At 41.2% G+C, this 23,587-nt stretch overlaps 1 protein-coding gene across 3 annotated transcripts in view; it reads left to right on the forward strand.

Annotated features, from left to right (window-relative positions):
• STUM (stum, mechanosensory transduction mediator homolog) overlaps nt 1-22,951 on the forward strand; it is an 87,886-nt gene extending 64,935 nt beyond the window's left edge. The window contains exons 2-4 of one of the 3 annotated variants that reach the window (XM_077340859.1): nt 474-653; nt 5,825-5,833; nt 6,656-17,035. In XM_077340859.1, coding sequence (XP_077196974.1) covers nt 474-653; nt 5,825-5,833; nt 6,656-6,696 — 230 coding nt within the window. In that variant the 3' untranslated portion in view covers nt 6,697-17,035. Of the gene's footprint in view, nt 1-473; nt 654-5,824; nt 5,834-6,655; nt 17,036-22,452 lie in introns of those variants that run through there. The other 2 variants (XM_077340854.1, XM_077340866.1) reach the window with 2 other exon arrangements.
• Nucleotides 22,952-23,587: the final 636 nt, after the last annotated feature.

Consider the following 23,587-nt stretch of genomic DNA (forward strand, 5'->3'; position numbering starts at 1 on the left):
TATCCCGTGTGTGAAGAATAAGCCCTGGAAGCAAACAGGGGTAGAAGGTGCTAGAAACTTGCCTTTTCTTCAGTGAAGTCAAGAATTTGTAGAGTTTTACATCTGTTAGCAGATTCCTTAGTTGCTTATCATATCAACGAATATGTACAAATTTTGTGGTTTCCTTATGACTGGTTAAACGACCATTAGTTTGAAAAAGTCTTAAGTGCATTACGTAACCTCATGAATATGTACTGTGGTTAGCTTCTGGGCACTTCATCATATATGATGGTGATTTCCTAAGCATGTCAACAATTATTAGAACTTATATGCAAACAGAATTGTATCTCTTAAAAGCACTAAGGTAGCACATGGGTATACTGGAAATATAAGGTGGACAGTAGACTTGGAAAGAACTGCCATGGGGATAGGCTACTGTGGCGTTTCTCTTGTCTCCTGAGGCTTCTTCTAACTGGTACTCTTCTGTTTTACAGGGACGTTTGTGTCAGCCTTCACAGTACTGTGCGGGGCCCGGACTGACCTCCCTGACAGACATATTTGCTGCGTCTTCTGGTTGAACATTGCTGCAGCTCTGATTCAGATCCTTACTGCCATTGTCATGGTTGGATGGATTATGAGTATATTTTGGGGGATGGACATGGTCATTCTTGCCAGTAAGTAGAGTACAGTAGGGTTGATTTTTTTTTTTTTTGGCTGTCCTTTCTTGTTACTAGTATTCAGCCGAGTCCATTCATGGCAATAGGTATCCCTTCTAAGCAGACCTTTTTCTGTGCAAAGAACAAGTTACTCTCTTTTGATTCATTGTGAGAGCTGACTGAAATGTGGTTAAGTGCAGGGGTTTGCTTCCTTGGCTCTTTCTCTGTTCTTTCATCTTGAAGATATGCACTGGCTGCTCCCTTTTCTTTCCAGACTGATGCAGCAGCAGGATGATTCATAACCCCATTTGCCTTTTATATTTACCTGCTAAAATGTTTTTCTGAATGTATTCATAGGTGATAAAATCTCATTGTAACAAGTAATGGGGAAAGGTCTGTTGTTTTGCTTAAAACCAGACTCTGCATTCAGCTCTTTGTTCTTGTAAGGGCGCTTCCCGTATCATCTGGACTAGCAAAGAATTGGGGCCTTCTATGCTGAATACTTTTGTACCAAAGAGGTCATATGTACTCTTTCATTTGTGACCCAATGAGGACATTAAGAACAACAACTAAAAATCATAATGATGGAGAACTAGTTGTTGTTGTTGTTTTTGAGAAAGAAAAGTGTAAATTCAAAGAGTTGAAAATTTTGACTACATGTGATAATCCTATAAATTAAAGCAGCAGCACTATGAAGTGTATTAATGATGAGGGCCCTGATGCTTGCCTAACATAGATGACAGAGAAAGTAGGGTTTTTTCCTGTACAAGAGGGAAAATACTTAAACAGTCACCAGACTTTGCACATATCCTTTGGCTTGGTTGACATGAACAAATGTAAAGCTGGGGGTTACCTGTGACAAGCTACTGTACTTACCAGTATAGATTCTCTTAATGAACTTGAGTCTAACTGTGGTTACCCAGGAAAGCAGAATACATTTGCCAATCCAAGGGATGTTTATAAATCAAGAAAAAGAAGAAGAATTGGTTCTTATATGCCACTTTTCTCTACCAGGAGGAATCTCAAAGCAGCTTATATTTGCCTTCCCTTTCCTCTCCCCACAACAGACACCCTGTAAGGTGGGTGAGGCTGAGAGAGCCCTGATATCACTGCTCGGTCAGAACAGCCCAAGGTCACCCAGCTGGCTGCATGTGGGGGGATGCAGAATCGAACCGGCATGCCAGATTAGAAGTCCACACTCCTAACCACTACAGCAAACTGGCTCAAAACAAATAAGTACCAAGATGTCACAGCAGGATTTATCAAGTAGTACTCTGTCCACAGCTCATAGGAGAAAAAAGTTACTGTGCTATTATCCATATAACATGCTGATGACAACTCCATTAGGGTAGTTGTTGCTAGCCCTTGTAACCACTGTGTCCTTTTCCACATGGATTTCTGACAGATTTCTTAAATACATGTTTCAGTTTCCTTGTCCTGGAAATTTCTAGTGGGTGCAAGAACACCGGAGGTTAATGATATAACCAGGTAGTACAGGTAGTACAAAACATAACCTGAGCAGAACAGAAGCAGGGTCAACTGTGGTCAGTACTTGGATGAGGGGCAATGAATGAAGTCCAAGGTCGCTGTGCAGGGGCAGGCAAGTGCCTCTTGCCTTGGAATCCCTATGGAGTTGCCATAAGTCAGCTGCCACTTGATGACATTGCCTACCAGCATCCCCTTGATTTGGATCCAAGAGAGCAATTGTTTCTACCATTTTCACAACTGCATGTCAAGTTTAGTTAACTTCCACTTTAGAAAGTTCCGTGTTCTTTAAATTCAAATTACAGAATTGTCTCCGAATTGTTTTTTGCTTCTTGCCACTAACTACTACAGTGTGTTGCCTTCCCAAACTCCTCTGGATATTGTATTCCTAAGGTTAAATGGAGGCCCCAAGCTACCAAGGGGCCTTTATAATATAAAAACAGTGTGCGCATAATTTAGGAATTCCGGGACTGCTTCTATGGAAGTATCTTGTGAAAAATGTTGGGAAAGCCTTTTAAAACCTATTGTAACTTTGTGTGTTCACTTGTATGTAAAAACTCATTTATTTTCTTTCTTACCCCAAAATGAAACTGATGATACCTCAAAGTGTCCTGAACTCTTCCAAAGAACAATAAAGGGTAGAATCATAATTAGTTTTGACATTCTTATTGTTGAGTTCTGCAGTTCCTGGCATCATCAGCATCTCTACATGAATTGGAAGTCTGCATGAATTCAGTTCAGATTGGTAGCACTCCATGGGTTTTTAAACTCCCTACTTGTGCATTCCTTCTTTGATTTTTTGCTAAACTTGCCAGTTGTGATGGACAGCACTTTAAAAGCAAGCCTCAAAGTGCTGAAGTACCAAAGAATCACAAAGTGAAGAGATACACTTTCATACCGCAAGAGAGCTTGAGTAACAAGATGCTCCAAGCACTCTGATTTGTCAAAAATATCTGAGAGAGAGGTCCTATGATGGTGCTGTGCTAAGGGAATTGAGATTCTGACAGGGACCTGTGTTGAAGGAAGACTGGGCCTTTGCTATTAAATATCTGAGGAGTTTTAATTAAAGAGTCTGAGTTCAGCCTAAGTTGAAATCCATTTTACACAGAGAACTGGGATTAATATTTGTCAGGGTGATTTGGATAGTGGACTAAGACTCTCAGGCCAAAGGAAAGGGGATATCGCTTTTAGGGAGAGAAGAAAAATCTTAGGGAAATTACCTCTGAGGATTTCCCTGATTTGTTGTGAAAAGATACTCCTTTACGCACCTCAGAAGTTAGAGGCAATTGTGTACTATCAGAAGGTACCAGCCTTCAAAAACCAGAGGAGTTTAAGGAAACACGAAGAATAATGGAGGGTTAAGGAAGACACAGATGTAAAGGCCTCTCACTACTGAAAACTTAAAAGCTAAAGAAATAAGCTCCGAGAACTCTCAATAGCCTGAATTTAAAAATGAAAGACTGTACAACTAGATTCAAGTGGATAGCCATGTTAGTCTGAAGTAGCACAACAAAAATGGAGTTCAATAGCACCTTTAAGACCAACAAAGATTTATTCAGGGTGTGAGTTTTCGAGTGCATGCAGAGTTAAATTCAAAATTACATTACATATTACTAATATCACATTACAGTCACATTGTCCCAAATAAAATAAATGAAAATGATCGGATTGTAAGGAATGTTTTATTTCTCCAATGTTTTTGTGAACTACAACTGAACTCAAAAGGACTAGTTAGCTGTTTTAGAAAAGAATTATCATATGGCATCATATGGCTTAATTTGCATATTATAACATAGTTTACTAATTTGCCACAATTTGCTTTTGCCTTATATGTTCATAGTTATGATGGTTGTTCATTTAGTCTGAGGAAGAGTGCATGTACTCGAAAGCTCATGCCTTGAATAAATCTTTGTTGGTCTTAAAGGTGCTATTGGACTCTATTTTTGACCTCAAAGTTTTTAACTCATTCCATCTGACCTCTCTGTGTTAAATAAAATCTTTGGCTCAGTTTGGCTTCTGAAACATCTCAAGAGCACTTGCCATGATGTTCCAGAGCTGAGTTAAAATCCAAAATATCTTTCAGAGACAGGGTGGGACAGCCAACTTTAATAATCTCAATAAAGAAATCACATTAAGTGGGCTGACTCAGTCAGCGAGGGATTAGAAAATGTTCTTTGGAGGGAAAATCTGCCTCTGATTGAGAATGGTATACATGGTCATCATAGCTGTAACATACGAATTGTTGAACTATTGTTAGTGTCCATTTCTGAATAACAATTTGCAAACAGGAAGTTGTGTGAACTCACATGAAAGAGGAGCTTTTATATCATGGTTCCATTCCATGCTACTTGAGTTATATGTATGGAAAAACTATACTGGCAAAATGGTGCTCCTTCCTTTGAAATTGCTACTTTGCTTTCAGGAAGAGAGGTCCTGATGTGGGAAGGAAATGATATAATTCTCCTTGCCCACTCAGGTCTTCAGTAGTTACATTACTGCACAGTGTGGGTCCAGAGGAGGGGTTCCTATGCCATTGCAGTAGAGTGAACCAGCACACCTATGACTCCCATTCTTGTTCTGCCTTGTTGGTTTATGGGCAAGAATCTTAAATTATATGACTTCCAGGGATTGTGTGTGCTTTCACAGTTGGATGTTAATGACTGCCAGGCTACTGACCCTTAAGGATTTATTCCTGAGTTGTAATTAGTTATATGCAATTATTCAGTCCACTTGTCACTCCTAGATTAATTGTGGGGCTCTATACCTGTCAGCAATTACAGAGCTGCTTAATGTTTGACAGAACAGAACTTGACAAAGACCTAGCCCACGTTTGTTCTTCCGTAAAGACACTGTAGCACAGGTCTGCCATCCCTGCCTGAGAAAGGTGGGTGGACAGCAAGTTTTGATAAAACACACAGTGAATCAATAGAACCAGTTATACGACTGAAACTTTAACTGACTAAGCCTTGGGGAGTAAGGTTCACATGGATGATGTATTTTTAATATCTATTATACTAACATAAATCAAGACACAAAACTGATTACAATGTTGATTTTCATTGAATCACAAGATTTCCCCCTTTCCGACCACTCAGATTGCCATCAAACTGGAGAGGAATACAAAGGGTATTCTGAAGTTTGCTGACAAAGTACTCTGAAAGACCTTGCTGTCCCTTTTATGAATTTCAGTGTTAATTGTAGTTACCGCTTTCCCCCAAGTGGAAGGTATTATTCTCCACTTAAGTATGTGAAGATGGCAACACACTGAAGTTGCACCTTGTGAGTAGAAGCCAGCCCGACAGGCAGTGTAACTAGCAAAATAATTCAGAAATAGACATTTTGCTTCCTTGGTCTAGCAAACCAAACTCATTTTTTTTCTTGGGGGATGCTATCAGCCCCACTTTCCTCACAGGGTGTCTGTTGTGGGGAAAGGAAGGGAAAGGTGTTTGTAAGCTGCCTGGGTAGTGAAAAACTGGATATAAAAAACAGCTCTTCTTCATCAGATGTCACAGAATGAGTCCAAAAGAGTTGCCCACTCAGACAATGAGGACTCTGCCTGGGTTTGCCTCCACCTGCATGTATGCCCCAGCCAGATCTATGCATGTCGTTTACTGGCCTCTTGTATGTGTCTTGAATATTCTTGTAACATTTCCCCGTTTTCTCTCTTTCATGCTTCTTTTGCCTCTTCTAAATGATCAACAAAGTTTCACAAGGTATGCTTTTCTCAGTTCCTTGCAAAGGGTAGCACTGCTATCTGAAGCAAAGTTCATAGGAAATCGGAACGCAGAGTTGGGCTGCAGAGTCCTCATGTTCAATCAGCACATGTACATCAGAGCAGAGAAGTGTGCCTGGCATCTCTGTGTTTTTCAATCTGTGGACTTTAAAACCTTGCTTCTGCATTCTGCTTATGAAATGCAAATGAATGTTTGTTCTGATCTCTACCTGGCAATAGCCCTTATTTTGGGTGATAACTAATCTCTGTTTTTCTTTCTTTCTTTATTGCATCCAAGTAGTTTTCTTTTAAAAATTGAGACCTCCCACAGAAACCCTATTGTTGGATTGCTGTAAATTTTCAGCCTCCATCCTAATTCCTGATTCTGTTCATTCATTCAAATGTTTATCTTGCAGTCCTGAATTATAACAAAACGTAATACTGAGGTTCCCAGGATGCAGGTTTTGGTAGCTGATACCCAGTTCTTTACTCATAGTGCCATTACAGACCACCCATGGCCTTGCTTTAATTATATCTTTGAAAATAAATGGGAGCATGAGAATTCTCTCCTTGTCATTTCCTACCAGTTGACTGCAACCTTTCATGCCAGTTTAATGCAGTCTTACAGGCCTTCAGGGAGAACAGACTGTTTTGTTGCTGTAACAGTGATTCAAATAAATAATGGTTTTAATCCTTTTCCACTTCCCCTGCCTACATAAAACATAGCATCATAGTTCTGAGTGTGTATAGTGGTGGTAATATCATTTTTATCTAATCTCTCTCCCTCTCTCTCTCTGTCTCTCTCCTCCCCCCATCTGCCCAGCGGAGCGAAGGTGCAGAACAGCAGAGAGTGACCTTCACTGATCTCTTTTATAGCAAACTCCATAGTTTGCTATAAGGCCACAGCCACATGGATTCTTAGACTGGCACAACCAACACACCAGTGTGGCAGTCAAGCATTCCAAAAGCAGGAGGTCACCACTGGTCTACTACAGGAGATCTCAGTGATTGATTGGATATAAATGCAAGGGACCACCTGGTAGCTAGAGAATTTCTCCATCCAGGAACATTTAATCTCCTTTTATAGCTTGCTGAAGAAACAGCCACACTTTGAATATAAAAGAAGCCAAGGAAGTATTTATGTACAGTATGTACATGTACAGTATGTAAAAAATGTGACGGGATAACTTGTATTCCAAGAGACATTGCTTGACCATATCTTGGGTGCAGGAAGTTTCAAATGTGTAGCCTTCCCTGCTGTGTGTGTGTTATGTATTTGTGTGTGGGGTTTTTAATGGTGCTTGTTGAAGACCGGTTTCTGCAGATTTTGCTTGCTTCTTCTGTACATCTTTTTTCCTTGTTAAGGTGATTCAGGCTCAGCCGTTTATGCATCCTGCCAGCTTTTGCCTGCTTAATGCTGAAACGAAGGTCTGATCTGTTATCTGCCAGGAAGCAAGAAGCTGACTCTTGCCCAGATCCATTACTCCATGGTGTTGTATAGGTGCTTTGTTCATGGGTAGGAGGGGAGGGACAACCTTTACAAGATTACTGTATTAATGGGGCATAGGGAAAGATAATAAAGATTTTCTTTCATCAGCTGCCAAAAGAGACTTCACCGATTCACTATCACTGTGCTTGTGAGATGTATAGATGATATTTTCTAACTTGTGTGCGTGGTCACTGTCCACTTTGCTGCACTTATATACAGCAGTGGGCACAACATGAGTTGTGGGCACAACATGAGCATTCTCTGGGCACATACCAATGACATGAGATTTACGCAAAGGGTTAAATGTGGCAAAAGCATGTCTTACTCCAGCATTCCTTTAGGTGAGCCTCTAGGCCAGTCACTGCTGCAAACTCAGTTGCTCCCATTGACAGGCTCCATGAAGCAGTTCAGGCCGAAGCTTGAGGCATTCTGGGTGCTTTCATTCATTTTTAACTAGAGGAGTGATCAACGAGCAGTCTTAATCCCTAGAATGCCTCGTAATATAATTATTTATAAAGACAGCATGTTAAATTTGGATTAGAGAGAGCTGGATTCAAATCCAGCCTCAGATATAGAGCTTGATTGGTCAAGTTTGATCTAACACAGCCTCATGTTCTCATAGAATTGTTTTGATTCGGAATTGGAGAAGCATTTATATCACCTTGCATTCTTTGGAGGAATGTGGAGTGAAAAAAGAAATGGGCTTTTGGTGTATATTCCCACTAGGACAATTATGAAAATAAAGGCTGTCCATTAATACAGTGTCGGCGGCCTAAAGCAAAGCTGCTCTGTCAAGCGGCTGCAGCTGCGCTTCTTCACACTTGCCAGGCAGGGAAGGACCTAGTTTTAATTACTCAGGCTGTTTATGCAGCCAGAGACCTGGTCTTTGTCAGACTAACTCAGCGGAGTTACACCTTTCTAAGTTCACTGGAGTCAGTAGGTTTAGAGAGGTATAACTATGTTTAGGATTGCATCCTAAATGTACCTTTTATTAGCTGCTAAATACTGGACTAATGCCCGTGGAGTAAATAGGACCATTCCAGTGTCATCGCTGAGATGGCATCTGGGGGGAACTATGGCATTATAGTAAAGAATTCACGAGGCCTTTTCAAATGACACAGGGCAAAAACTTCTGCAAGGCCACTCACCTTTATTCAAGGTATAAGCTTTTGTGTGTCAGCACACTTCTTCGCATACAGTAAAACAAAACTTCTTCAACTGTTACACTGAGGTAGAGGGAGGTATTAGTTGCCAGGAAGGGCTAGTTAGATTCCAGATGCAAAAGTAACTGGGTGATGATAGCTGAGATTGGATTAAGGTAGTTGTTAAGATCTGTGAACAACTGCAAATTAGCGTATAAACACAAGAGTTTAAAAAAACAGACGTGAGAACAAAGTTTGAGTCCAGTGGCACCTCTAAGGCCAATAAAGTTAAATTCTGGGTATAAGCAAGAACTGAAACACTTCACATGTGTTGGTGCAAACTCCTTTGAATGCATTAAAACAGATTTTCTCAAATGTTACATATAAGTATAGAGTCAAGATGCATGTCACTGAGCACACACCCCTCACCTTTAAAGCCACGTGCACAAGATCATTGGGATCAGAAGTATTGCAAATAATTACTCAGAAGAAGAGTTGCTTTTAATACCCTGCTTTTCTCTACCCAAAGGAGTCTCAAAGCAGCTGACAATCGCCTTCCCTTACTCTCCTCCCCACAACAGGCACCCTGTGAGGCAGGTGAGGCTGAGAGAGGTCTGACAGGACTGCTTTGAGAGAATTGCTCTAACAGGACCATGACTAGCCCAAGTTCACCCAGTTGGCTGTATGTGGAGGAGTGGGCATCAAACCCGACTCACCGGATTAGAAGCTGTCTCTTTAACTACTGCAACATGCTGGCTCTGATGGGAATTGTTCCCAATTTGAAATATAAACCTTTCTGATCATGTGTGTCACAAGGAAAAGTTCACCAGATGGTGTTTCATGAGACAGTGAACAATATAGGATGTGACAAATGAGACACTGGGGAGGGTTGTAGCTTATTACATCATGAGGACTATTAAGATTTGATTCCTTTGCACAAAGGGCATAGCTGCTGCACCCCAGTTAACTGGAGTTGTAAGGTAACAGGTCAAATAATGCTCTGATACGGCTCTTACTACTGTAGGCTATCAAACTAGCATGTTCCCTAAGGCTGGGAAATTATGTCATATTTCCAGTGGTTGATTCAGATTTTTGAAGCCTGGAAGGGAATCAAAATTCATAAGTAGTAACAGCAAATTTGCGAATCTAGCCCTAACAATCACATTTTATGTTACAAAACCAAGTGGATTATTTTTACTGCAATGCATTTTCCCAAGCTGAGAGAATATATCTGAACCAGTTTTGTTTGTCATGTGTTAACTAGATGATCAAGTGTTTGCTCTGAACAAAAAATTTAGTGCAGTATCTTGTAATTATCCTTTCACTGTAATGGTGTAAATAATAGCACAAAGGATGAAGTAGGAAGGAAGGAATTATAGATCTGAAGGGGGGGGGAAGGGTCAGTGGGAAACAAAACACACTAGTGGGCCTCATCAGGGTATGGGTATGTCTCCTGAGAGGTAGTCTCAGTGCTGGGGATGTGCATGACAACCTCTACCCTGCTCCAACCATGTGGAGCAGAGCTAATTGTGTGGGTCTTTCTCACATGAGGGGCCCCTTGACAGCATGGGATTGTACCCAGGAGCTCATCCCACCCATTTCCCATAAAAGTACATGAGAAAAAGGACCAGGCCCACCTCCCGTAAAGACACTGCTGTAATCATTGTGACCTCTTTCCACTCACTGCTGTGGCCACCTGAGTTGCTGTCTGCTGAAATATGGATCCAGCAGGTCCCGCTAGGTGGCAGGTCTATTTTTGGCAAGAGGAGGGAAAGCTAAAATATTTGTAAATATTCTAAATGTGCTGTACTTTCCAAATTAACCATTCAGCATTTTTAATGAGAAGTTTCAAATTTATATTTTGAATGCTTTAAGCTTGTTGCCATTTCTTGATATTATTTTGGCAGGCTTCAGCTATGAAATCCCACAAGCTGTCAATGTTGAAGTACTAATTATCATTGCATTCTATCTGTCAAATGCTATAATATGATAAATATCCTCAAATACTGTCTTAATGTGATATAGCAGCATTAATAACTCTGCATTGTTTAGAACATCAGCCCTGGTGGAAAACTTTCTCTAGAAGTCAGCTTACCCATCGCTGGATGATACTTCCATTGAATGAAGGACCATAGGAAATGGTAGATGCATCACGTGGCACTCTCGTGGTCCATAATGACTGAGACCAAATAGTGTCTCCATAAAGTGAATGGGAACTCTATAACATGCCTCAAACTCTTGTCCAACATTCATTGATACTGTGGCAAACAAAATAATACGGAAAATGTTTCCTTGTAAAAAGCTTGAAAACTACCATTCTATCCAATTGTGTATATATGCAGAGTCTCCTGTCTACACAGAGTCTACACATGCAGAGTCTCCTGTTATATTTCAACAGCACATTTCATAACGTGACATGAACATATGACAACAGTTCAGTGCTTATGATTAAAATAAATTTTTTGAAGTACAATTTGGGAGGTACATTTTGTTAAGGGCAAAGAAAGCATTCTATGATTACCCCAGATATTAAAGATATTGCATAGTACTTCAATAGATAGTAGTTCTATAAATCATTTAGTATCTTACCAAACCAGATGTAAGGCCAGTTCATAAGTTACAGGGAATAGAGGTATGATGCTTGCTTCATATGTATACTGAGTAATTCTTATGCTCAATCCATGTTTAGTTCAGTATATGATGTAAACATCATACTGGCCCTTGGTTTCATTTGTAAAGTGAACATGTCCTGGCTTTTTTCCCCAAATGGTTGTACTCACATACAGGCAAGATGTACATGTAACATGGACAGAGCTACTGTGTTCCATATTTAACAAGCCACAATTTCCAATGGCTGATCCCTTTTCAAAGCTTCCTGTTTTCATTGGCCACTTTATTAATTTGTTTTGTTATGACCATTTCTGAAAGAAATGCAGCTAAGATAGTAATGAGGTAACTCAGGCCAGTACTGCTAAGGCCAGGTATATTCTGCCTCTTTGTGGAGTCAGGCTGTAGGTAACCAATCCAGACACCATTTCTTTTGGCTGTTCTCTCAGGACCTATTGTCACCTCACCCAGGTATCTACCGCAGTGATGGAACTGGGAGACATGGTCCAGAGTGTCAGAGGAGGGAGCAGACTAAAACTGGAGGTGAGCTTAGGGAAGTCAGATCAAAATCATATCATGCAGGATGCTGGCCATCGTGGTCTGCCAGTGATGGCCGTTTATTATTCCCTGATGATGCAGGCCCTGGCCATGGGAAATTAGATGAGAAAGGGTAAAAGGAAACAAATCTTATCAAATGCAGCTGAGCCAACCTGCTCTGCCAAGAGGCTCCTAGAACCTAGCAAGGCATGAGATAGAAGGTCTGTGATGATCTCCCACAGCTTTTAAAAAGCTGAGTAGCAGTCTTGGCTGTTTTGAAGGTGGACTGATGATCACCTGGGAGGAGCTGTGTAATCACCTCCTCCATGCACCTTTCACAATCAGCTTGTTGCCAGATGGAATATATTGACTTGTCCAAACTCAGAGCAATAATTTCAAAAATCTCAGTGGGCTTCAGTACAGCAACCTTTTCACCAGTACTTGTTTACCTTTTTCTATTTTGAATTCAGCTTTTAAAAAATTATTTGATGTGAAAGTCAGAATAAGCCTTATCGCCCAAATAAAAATGAATGGTAAAAATGAGTGCAGGAAAATCATATTCTGATTTTACTATTTGGGCTGGGTGCACATCAGGGTTTATAGTGGCTTCAACAGCAAGGTAGAGGCGGAGGAGAAGGGATAACTGCCATGAGGGCTTGTCTTTTTCTTCACTCCAGTGGTACCTTGCAGCTTTGGGATAAAAGTTATTTGAATTGCAAAAGATGGCATAGAGGAAAAGGTTAAAAATCTATCCACCCATGGGGATGCTATTTAGCTTTCAGAAAGCCACAGGAAATCCAAAGCACAGGTCTTCTACCTTCATGTCTCATCTAATCAATGCAGTAGAAATTAGCTCTGATTTCGAGTTCGAAGTTGGTGTACAGAACGCCCTCAGTATGGTGAATCTAGAGAATAGATTCATAAAGGGGGAAGATATGTGGTTAGCGTTCTAATATTTAAAGTCTATCAAACAAAAAGAGGAGGTAATTTGCTAATTAAAATATGGGGAAAGGTGATGTCCTTTAGTTTCAGTGTGTTTTAAGGTAACCCATTCTCAAGAAAGAGAAACAGCCATTTGGAATTGGCTTGTCTCACTCAGTCAGTCAGAGATGATGACTGAAAAATACAGATTCCTGCAAATGGAAGTGCAGGGACAACTGCTTTGTTTATTCTCTATCCACGAACTACACAGGGAATCATCTCTGAAAGAGTGGTGGGCTTGGATTCTCCCATAGGAAAAAAATTCCTTTCAGTATAGAAAGCGTCGTTGGAATCCGCAGTATCTTCTGCTCTAGAAGCTTCCAAAGCAAGGTTGAATAGCCCCAGCATTTGAAAGCATATTAATTTATACTTTCAGTCAGGTACTTGGCCATAAGAGCCCCCAAAGCAAGTTTATAGAACTAATAGAAGCAATTCATCTCAAATTTAGATACAACCCCAGCTTTCAAAAGCCCTGATAGAATAAAAATGCCCTTACTGATTGCCTAAAAAATTCAGTGGAGCAGGCCTGCTGAATTTCCCTGGGAGGCAATTCTGCAATACAAGTGCCACAATTACCTCCATGCCAGATATCCTGTCACTGCAATTGGAATAAATGTCCTGTGGATCCCTAATGGTTCTTTCATTCCTGTTCTACAGACAAATTGTCTTGTCTAGGTTCGATATTTGAACAAACTTAATGATATCAAGGAGTCAGATTTTTAAAATACAACTACGTTTGGGCTGTCCTTTAAAAAAAAATCAATCTTGAAGACTCAACATTTGATGTTGCTGCCCGGTGTTCTGCGGCCCGCAAGATGTCAGCCTGCCTTCTGACAGTGGGCTGCTGACAGGGCTTTCTGCCAATGACCCAGAAGAGCATGAGAATATGCTGTGTGCCTGACTTGCAGAGGATTTTCTGGGTGCTCCCCCCCCCCTTGGTCAAGTGATTCTGCATGTTCTGGCAAGAATGAAGAAACAGGAGTAATTCGGGACAGTTGCTATGGAAATCTTGAACTCTTAGCGGCTGTCTTGTCTTCTGAGACTGCATCCTTTTAATTATGCTTGTGTGTTGGCTGCTTTTATTGCTTTAACAATGTTGGCAAAGATAGCATCATCCATAGTACAAACTGGCACTGGGGTGTATAATTTGCATCCAAATGCTATTGTTTCATTATTTCTTTTGAACAAATCCAATAGTATTTATTCTGTGTTTCAGCAACTGAGCTGAATCACAAAAGGAACTAAAATGCTATGGCACAGTCTAGGTGAAGGCATATTGGATTCTGCCTGAAACACTTGAAGTCATTTGCCTGTCAAATTGAATTTGAGTGCCTAATCAGTTTTAATTAGTTATGGATCAATCAATTCTGAAGCTAGAGCTGTTAACTAGTCCCTTTGACTGATACTCCCCAGAGGAAAAAAAAATCACAGAATCATATTCCTTAAAGCTCCGTAGCTGAAAATATAGAAGAATAGTTCCTTGCCCTGCAGAAAAAACTGAGCAATAGAATCTTGTTGGTTCAAGACTTGACTGTCAAAACCAGAGTTACTACTAAGCTGCTGAAGATGTTACTTGGCAAAGGATGGGAATAGACTGAGACACATTGGAAATACAATTTATTGTAGTCCAAGACTTATTTGAAGGACTGAGGCTGTGATCCTATGGCTGATGTGAGCAAATGGCAGCTGAAGGAGATCCAATTAAGGAATGATTGGGAAGATCTTGAGTCAAAAAGTGACATCCTGTGCTATGCAGATAGCTGTTTGTACCTTGTGAGATTTACCACCTTGCTTCCTGAGGCTTTAGGATCCCAATTATTCTTATTTAATATGATCATGCACAACTCAGTATCCTGGTGCAGCATTAGAAAGACCTTGAGGTATTTTGCTAAAAACAACATCTTAGTCCTCAACTCTGCATCTGTGAGTGGTTTCACAGCATGAAACACATCATGTAATTTTTTTGTTATGCATTGCAAACGCTGCCTGGCGTGCCTTCAGTGTGTTATCATTGAGGCTTCTGAAACTTGTTTTTCACTGACTTTTCCCATGTCACAACACTGAAGACACCCCTTTTGTGATGTAGAAATGTCAGTATGTTTTTGGTCTCCTCCCCTTTTCTGCTCGCAGTCCTTCGTCTACCAATGGGAGCTCAAGTGCTCTGCCTTTTTTTGTCAGCAATCACATGAACATGACGTTTGCTCTGGCAACCGAGCCATATTGCTATGAAAATTAGTAGAAATTACCCTGTGATATTTATGGCAGTGGAACACTCCTCCAACTATAAAGCTTGAAGTGCCTTCTGCTTCCTCCAGTGTCATCAATCATGTTTTAGTCAGAGGAAGAGTACATGCACTCAAAAGCTCACGCCTTGAATAAATCTTTGTTGGTGTTAAAGGTGCTATTGGACTCTATTTTTGTTATGCAATTTGATTCAGTCTACCATTGCCCATAAGAGCCTCTTGTGGCGCAGAGTGGTAAGGCAGCCGTCTGAAAGCTCTGCCCATGAGGCTGGGAGTTCAATCCCAGCAGCCGGCTCAAGGATGACTCAGCCTTCCATCCTTCCGAGGTCGGTAAAATGAGTACCCAGCTTGCTGGGGGGTAAACGGTCATGACTGGGGAAGGCACTGGCAAACCACCCCGAATTGAGTCTGCCATGAAAATGCTGGAGGGCGTCACCCCAAGGGTCAGACATGACTCGGTGCTTGCATAGGGGGTACCTTTACCTTTACCTTTTTACCATTGCCCATAATAGTTCTCTTTGCCCATAATCGTGATTTCCCCCAGAAAGCAGTTCTCTTAGCTTGGTTCTCTGTCTTAAAGATACTGGCTTGAATTGAAGTGCTAATTGCAGTCATTAGTTGCCTCTTCCTCTGGGGATGCAAGAATGCCAATTGACTTGTATGGGTTCCATTGAAACTGAATGACAAAAGGAAGGGATTACAGATTCAGCATGTCAAAATGTAAATGCATACATTATGTTTTTTTTCTGTGTGTGCCTTCAAACTTGCATAACCACGGGACCTTTTAAAAAGGAGTGACTTAAAGGGTGGGGCAAATTAAAATGGTGTTTAGGGCTGCATGCATAAGGGACCCTAGTTTAGTGTATAATCCGTCCTCACATGCTATTTTCCCCATGAAAAATTGCCATTACCCTACGGATAGAAAGGTAAGACAAATCCGTGTTTCACAAACTAAATAACATACATATATCAATGAAAGTCACTTTTAGTTTGCAGAGCTTCCTTGCCTGGTTTTCCTCAATTTCTTGGAATTCAGTTCATTTGCGTTATAACATTCATCACTGTCAAACAATGCTCTTCATCAGCAAATTTAAAAGATTTTTTTCAAGGGTGATCAAATTACATATTATGTTTACAGACCAGAATGACAATGCCTCTCACAATTCAAACGTTTTATAGCAAACTTACATTAGGTGAACACTTTAACAAGGGACAGCAGTAGATTATATAGATTTAGGTCCAATTCCTCCCCCCAGCTGCTATGGCTGAACGTTCTGGCTTGTAGATCACATGTTTGTCCAGATCAGATTCTAGACAGCAGATAACTTAATGATCCACTAGTCCACTAAATTTACTAAGCAAGTCTGAAAGAAATATCCTTAGGATCCCAAAATAAAAGATGTCAGGACATGGTGAGTTAAATTTGCAGCTTTGTGTACATAGCCATTGCTCTACTGTGATTTCATTCTGCTTGTCATTCAGGGTCACTTGAAGCTGATTCTTATTTGCTCAGGTAGCACACTGAATAGCAATTCACAAGCAAGCTCTAGGGAGATTATGGATTCCCCTCCTTTGGAGACTATCTAAGCAAGAAAAAACTTCCATCTGAAAGAAAATGCTTTAAATATTATCTCTCCTTTGGCTTGATGGAGTAAGAAAATAAGCACTTGTACATCTTATCTAGATTTGTGCACAAGAAAAGAGGCCCCTTGATGATCCTTTGCTGATAAGGAAATGGCAGATCAATTGAACTCTACTAGCAGCACTGAAAATACATTTGAAGACATTTAAATTCAGATGCACAATTCATCTTTGTTCATTAGAAAAGTACAATCTCACGAGCCTCCGGGGGGAGGCGGGATATAAATTAAAGGATGATGATGATGATGATGATGATGATGATGATGGATGATGATGATGATGATGATGATAATAATAATAAAGGAAATGTATTTGCCCTCAATTCTAAGGATGGTCCAGTCCTCTCACTTGTCCCCTTTATACATACTATATAGGTGACCTGTCTGTTGTTGGCCTGTCTTTTTTGATGTTTCCTAAATCTTCCAGGGGACATCTAGTAACAATCTTTTAAGAACTGGATTAAGGGGGAGAGAAGGGCTAGGCCCCTTGTTCATCCAAGGCTCTTATGGTTCTTAGCGGGGTAGTTATATATTTTTAAGACATGGTTGCAGTTATTTTTTGTATTCCTGATCATAATTATAGCAATATTATCAATGCAGGTTGCAGAGTTACACACCTCTCCCAGACAATTTTTTTTAAAGCAGTGCAGTGATTTGTGTCTTAAGCAGTAGAGTGATTTATGTATGCATACCTAGTATGCACACAGACTCAGCAGATTGTCTGTACCATTATTTTGCGGATAAACAATGATGTGGCTTGAGATGCAAATGTATGTTTGCAAGCTACTCACATGCAGTCTGAAACACTCATCAGACCGGGAGGCAGAATATGTATCTGCCTTATGTCGTTTGCGCTGAAAACATGGGCCTGTGTTCAAATGACAGGCTGATGATCTAGACCCAGTGCTACTGGCAGTTCTACCTACCAGGATGTCAGAATAATGGAGGGGTTTGAGCTCCAGTTCGATGGCATGTTTACTGAAATAGAAGAGTTCTTGCCAGCAGAAGTGACATTTATTGAGCACTGCCTAGTTTTATTAGGTTGTTAACTTCTTTCTGCTGCAGTCCCTAGTCACGCACAAATACCACAGCCTGTCTCTCTTTGACTGCCATATGGCATTTCAATGTGGTTTTTTTTAAAGATAGTTGGCAGTCAACAGAGCCATTTTACATTTTGTAAAACCAAAGACTTGGGACATCAGCCACCTTTTGCATTACAGACAGAAGTCAAAGCACGTGCTATTCTGCAGAGACACTGAATACATTTGTATGACTCTCTGCCGATGGTGGAACATCTGAATGCATCGAAAGGGAGAACAAGATTGTGTCTTCTGGCTATGTCCCTGTCTGTCGTGGATTGATTAGAAAGGCACTCTGCCAGTGCACATAGGTTTTGCATGTGCAGCCTCTACCTCCATATTTGCAGGATGCTTCATTCAGAGCCTATGTGCATTGGGGTGAACATGCACAAATGTACAGATTCTGTGCACAAATTCTAAATTCATGGAGCTTGGGAACAGGACCACCACATATTTATTTCTACTATCTGTACAGTGCTTTTATTAATTCAGTAGTGAAAAATGTAAAGTTCTGCATTTAGGTAGGAAAAATCAAATGCATCATTATAGGATGAGAGAGATTTGTCTTGGCAGTAGTATATGCAAAAAGGATTTGTGGTCTTAGTAGATCATATACTGAACATGAGTCAGCAGTGTGACTCAGTGGCTAAAAAGGCAAATGGTATTTTGGGCTGCATCAAAAGTAGTACACTGTCCAGATTACACAAGGTGATGGTACCATTTATAGAATCATAGAATCATAGAGTTGGAAGGGGCCATACAAGCCATCTAGTCCAACCCCCTGCTCAACGCAGGGTCAGCCCAAAGCATCCTAAAGCATCCAAGAAAAGTGTGTATCCAACCTTTGCTTGAAGACTGCCAGTGAGGGGGAGCTCACCACCTCCTTAGGCAGCCTATTCCATTGCTGAACTATGACTGAAATCTTTTTTCCTGATATCTAGCCTATATCATTGTACTTGTAGTTTAAACCCATTACTGCGTGTCCTTTCCTCTGCAGCCAATGGGAACAACATTCTGACCTCCTCCAAGTGACAACCTTTCAAATACTTAAAGAGGGCTATCATGTCCCCTCTCAACCTCCTTTTCTCCAGGCTGAACATTCCCAAGTCCCTCAACCTATCTTCATAGGGCTTAGTCCCTTGGCCCCAAATCATCCTCGTCGCTCTCCTCTGTACCCTTTCAAATCTATCTACGTCCTTCTTGAAGTGAGGCCTCCAGAACTGCACACAGTACTCCAGGTGTGGTCTGACCAGTGCCGTATACAATGGGATTATGATATCTTGTGATTTTGATGTGATGTCCCTGTTGATACAGCCCAAAATGGCATTTGCCTTTTTTACCACTGCATCACATTGCCTGCTCATGTTTAGCTCATGTTTAGCTTACAATCCACAAGTACCCCAAGGTCTTGTTCACACACAGTGTTACCTAGAAGCGTATCCCCCACCCAGTAGGCATGCTTTTCATTTTTCTGACCCAGATGCAGAAGTTTACACTTATCTTTATTAAATTGCATCTTGTTCTCATTTGCCCATTTTTCCATTGTGTTCAGATCTCGTTGAACTCTGTCTCTATCTTCCGGAGTATTTGCCAGTCCTCCCAATTTGGTGTCATCTGCAAACTTGATGAGTAGTCCCTCCACCCCCTCCTCTAGATCATTAATAAATATGTTAAAAAGTATCGGACCAAGCACCGAGCCCTGAGGTACCTCGCTACTTTACTCTGGTTAGACCTCACTTAGAATATTGTGTTCAGTTTTGGGCAACCCAGTTGAAGAGGGAAGTAGACAAACTGGAACACGTCCAGAGGAGGACAACAACAATAGTGAGAGGTTTGGAGACCAAGACATATGAGGAAAGGTTGAGGGAGCTTAGTATGATTAGCTGGAGAGAAGATGACTAGATGACTAAGTGGTCAAACTTTCTGCCAAATAATTAATGGACATCAAAAACCTGTCATCAAGTTTGACATCAAAAATCACAGGACTGAAAAACTTGTAGGAGAACATTTAACCTTGTGGGACATTCAATAAGGGACCTCAAAGTAGCTGTTTTATTGCAAAGGAACTTCAAGAAAAGACTAGAAAGGGAGATTGCAGAAATGCAAGTTATTACAACGCTCAAATCAATACCCTGGACATAGTTTTTTTTACCTCACTATGTATGCTAACCTCAATCAACTCTTATATCTATATTCCTTACAATCCCCTCTTCTATTTATTTTATTTGGGACAATGTGACTGTAATGTAGTATGCAATGTAATTGAGAATCTAACTCTCTGTTCTCATGGAGACAGATGGGACAAACAACTAGTCTCTTTTAATTATTTCTTTTCACAACTGAGAAAATGTCTGCCATTAATTACTAACCTTGACATTTTTATTTCTCCAATGTTTTTGTGAACTACAACTGAACCCAAAAGACTGAGTAGCCTTTTAAGCACAGGAATATCATATTGCATAATTTGGATGTTATGACACAGTTTACCAATTTGCTACTCATTTACTTTCTCCTTATAGCTGTACTTTCATGATCCCTGTTCCATCTTGTGTTGTCTGAGGAAGAGTGCATGCACTAGAAAGCTCACACTTTGAATAAAATTTTATTGGTCTTAAAGGTGCTATTGCACTTGTATTTTGTTGTGCCGCTTCAGACAACACGGCTACCTACTTTAATCTAGGAGGTTCTTCTTCAAGTACTTGAAGGGCTGTCACATAGAGTATGGAGCAGAGTTGTTTTCCGTTGCCCCAGAGAGTTGGACCAGAACCAATGGATTGAAATGCATTCAAAACAATCTTCGGTTAAACATCTGGAAGAAGTTCCTGACAGAGCAGAACAGACTTCCTCAGGAAGTGGCGGGTTCTCCTTCCTTGGAGGTTTTTAAGCAGAGGCTATGTGGCCACCTCACAGAAATGCTGATACTGTGAACTCGTTTTGAATAAAGCTTTTTGCCATCACCAGCTTGGAAATTTCTTTCTGATACTATGAATTTAGGCAGATTGTAAGTGGCTGGGCAGAACAAATTGTGTTGGTGCTTGGCTCTCGTGCCACTTTGGCTTATTATGCACGGCCGCTGAAACAGCGGCACGGAGAACGCGGAGGAGGAAGAAGCGAAGCAAACCACTTACGCACGGGACGGAACACAACAGCGGCAAAACCCAGAGTATCCAATTATGCTTGCGGCTACTCTGGAGCCGCTTCTGGTTGTGCCCTGGTCCCGGGAAGCTCCACTTTCTTCCGCATCTCGCTAAAGCGGCTTTTTCGGCGGCATACGTGTACTCTGCACCCGGTTGCCACCTGCAGCGTGCATAATTGGTGATTTTAGCCGCCGCCATTCCACCCCGAACGCGGACCTTCCACGCCGTGCATAATGGGCTTTTGTTGCATGACCAGGGAAATGCCAATTGCCACTTTGGGATGGGGAAGCAAATTTCCTTCAGATCAGACTGGCCATCGATTCTGTTTTTGTTTTTTTGGTGGGGATATCATCTGGGCATGGAATTGGAGTCACTGTGACCCATTATGCACGGGGGTTTTAGCGCACATTCGGGGTGGAATGGCGGCGACTAAAATCACGGATAACGCACGGAGCCGGCTGCAACCGGCTGCAGCTTCGGTGCATGCCGCCGAAAAAGCCGCATCAGTGAAACACGGAAGAAAGCGCAGCTTCCGGGTGAGCGGGGCGCAACCAAAAGCGGCGCCCGGATCGGCGCGTGCATAATCGGTTACTCTGGGTTTTGCCGCCGTCGCGCCCCGCCCCGTGTATAACCGGTATGCGTCGCGTCTTCCCCCTCCGCGTTTTCCATGTGACCCGAAATCGCCGTTTCGGCGGCCGTGCATAATGGGCCTGTGAGTGGGCAGGTAGTTGTGAATTTCCTGCATTCTGCAGGGGGTTGGACTAGGTGACTCAAGATGTCCCTTCGAAATCTATGATTCTATGGCTCTAGTAAGTGCCTTCTGCATAACCTGGAACAGGATAAAAAGCCACACCATGAGATAACATAATTATGGCATGACTACATCATTTTATAGCTGCATTAACCCATAATAGCAATTATTTTTCATTAGCTGTACTGAATTTTTAGCACTGATTCATATCATAATTCTTGGGATCCCATCAAAGTTTCTGCCAGAGCATTGTCCTCACCTGAAAAACCCATCATATGTCTCTTGGAGTAATTATCAAACACAGGAAATCTCATCAACACATTGTTTTAGGAGCTTGCATGTCAGCATAGCCCAAGGTAGCATTTTACCCTATAAAAATACAACACCCAGCACCCATCCTGTATGTACTTGAACTTTCTGCACACTTGTGTGGGTTTCTTCCTTTCCTCTTCCATGAAACGCCTGTCATTTTGTGGCTGAATCCGTGGACCTCTTCACATCGTGATTGGTAATACTGCCTTCCCAAAATTCTCCCTTTTCCCCTTTCATTTTTTAAATCAGCCTTGTGTGTGTGCATTCATAGTATGTTTCTATGTTTACTATACCCCTTTAATTTCCCTTAATAAAAAACATTCCAGTTTAACATAATGTAACCCATGTCATTTTTGTTTTAATACATTCCATCAGTTTAGGATTTAGGCCTAGGAAGCCAAAGGTTACTGAGCATGAGCAGTAAGTAAGTTGCTCATATATTAGTGCAAAAGCCCCACCCCTCAGTCAGTCTGGCCCTGCAGCAGCAGAGAGAAGGCCCAGAGCTTGACTGAGGGAACTGCTAATTCTTTTGCAGGTATTTGGTGGGCATAATGGCCAGGGGGGAAGGTTGCACCTTATAATTTCTTCTTTTCAATTGTGTACTGTTTGAAAGTAAGGCTTTCCCCTCTCAGTCAGTCTGGCCCTGCAGCAGCAGAGAGAAGGCCCAGAGCTTGACTGAGGGAACTGCTAATTCTTTTGCAGGCCAAGCCAGGGAGGGAGTCCCTGAGCAGCAGCAGCAGCAGCAGCAGCAAGCCAGCTCCTGAAGATAAGAAGCAGCAGCCAGGCACTTCTATAATTTCAAGTTGGACTTTCTCCTTCCAGTGTGTTAGGATTGGTTCTGTGCTGAGTGCCCTTTTTGAAGGACACTGAAGATTTTGTTGCCATTAATGTTGCTATGCTCATAGCCATTATGATTTTGTTATATATCTAGTTTTACAGTTCTGGGGTTGATGATAAATATTGTTATAGTTAAAATTATCCAATGCCTGAAATGGTTTCTTTTCTTTTGAAGTAATTTCTCATTTTGTCAAGCCATAAAGGTGCTGTCTTTTATTGAATTGAACCTTCCCCATTACAAAGGGTTACAATATGACTGGTTATTTTGATAGATTCTAGTGGGTAGCCTTTTCTGTATATCCGTACTCTCATGATCCTTGTTCCATTTTGTCTGAGAAAGTGTGTCTGCACATGAAAGCTCATGCCTTGAATAAATCTTTGTTGATCTTAAAGGTGCTATTGGACTCAATTTCTGTTGGTTGTTTTTAATTTGTCTAAGGAAACAATCCCCTTAGACATTGGTGAAGATCCCAAGTTAGCTTTGCTAACTACGTCTTTGATTCAAAGCTAATTTCAGGGTGGCTTACAATGCATTATAATAAAACAATAATTAAAGCATTATAAACTTTAAAAAATCGGTTTGCATTGAAAACAATCAAAACTCATTGCCTTCTCTCTGATAGAGAAGAAGGAGGTGATGGGGTGCTTTGATATTAAGTGTTGAGTGGGCGTGCAGATGCTACCATTTATGTTTATGTAGGGAGGCTGGCTCATTAGTGGACTTTATAGGCCTCAACCTTAGGTCTAATGGAAGAGCTCTGTCTTGTAGACCTGCAGAACTGTTTTAAGGGAGAAGATCAACGTTGCACAGCTGTTACAGAAGGAGGTCTGTTGTACTCTATTGCTTTGTTATGGCTGAGCAGCAGATTTGTAAATTCTTAACTTGCAGTTGATCTCTTGCAGCACTGCTCTTATGCATTTTCTGGCAGTGCAGTTGAACAGCAAATGCTTTTGGTTTAAATAAGCTCCTCTCTTGCCAAAGGAAAAAAAAAGACATCTA

The sequence above is a fragment of the Paroedura picta genome, chromosome 1 (genome assembly GCF_049243985.1).
Source record: "Paroedura picta isolate Pp20150507F chromosome 1, Ppicta_v3.0, whole genome shotgun sequence".
Classification (NCBI taxonomy): Eukaryota; Metazoa; Chordata; class Lepidosauria; order Squamata; family Gekkonidae; genus Paroedura; species Paroedura picta.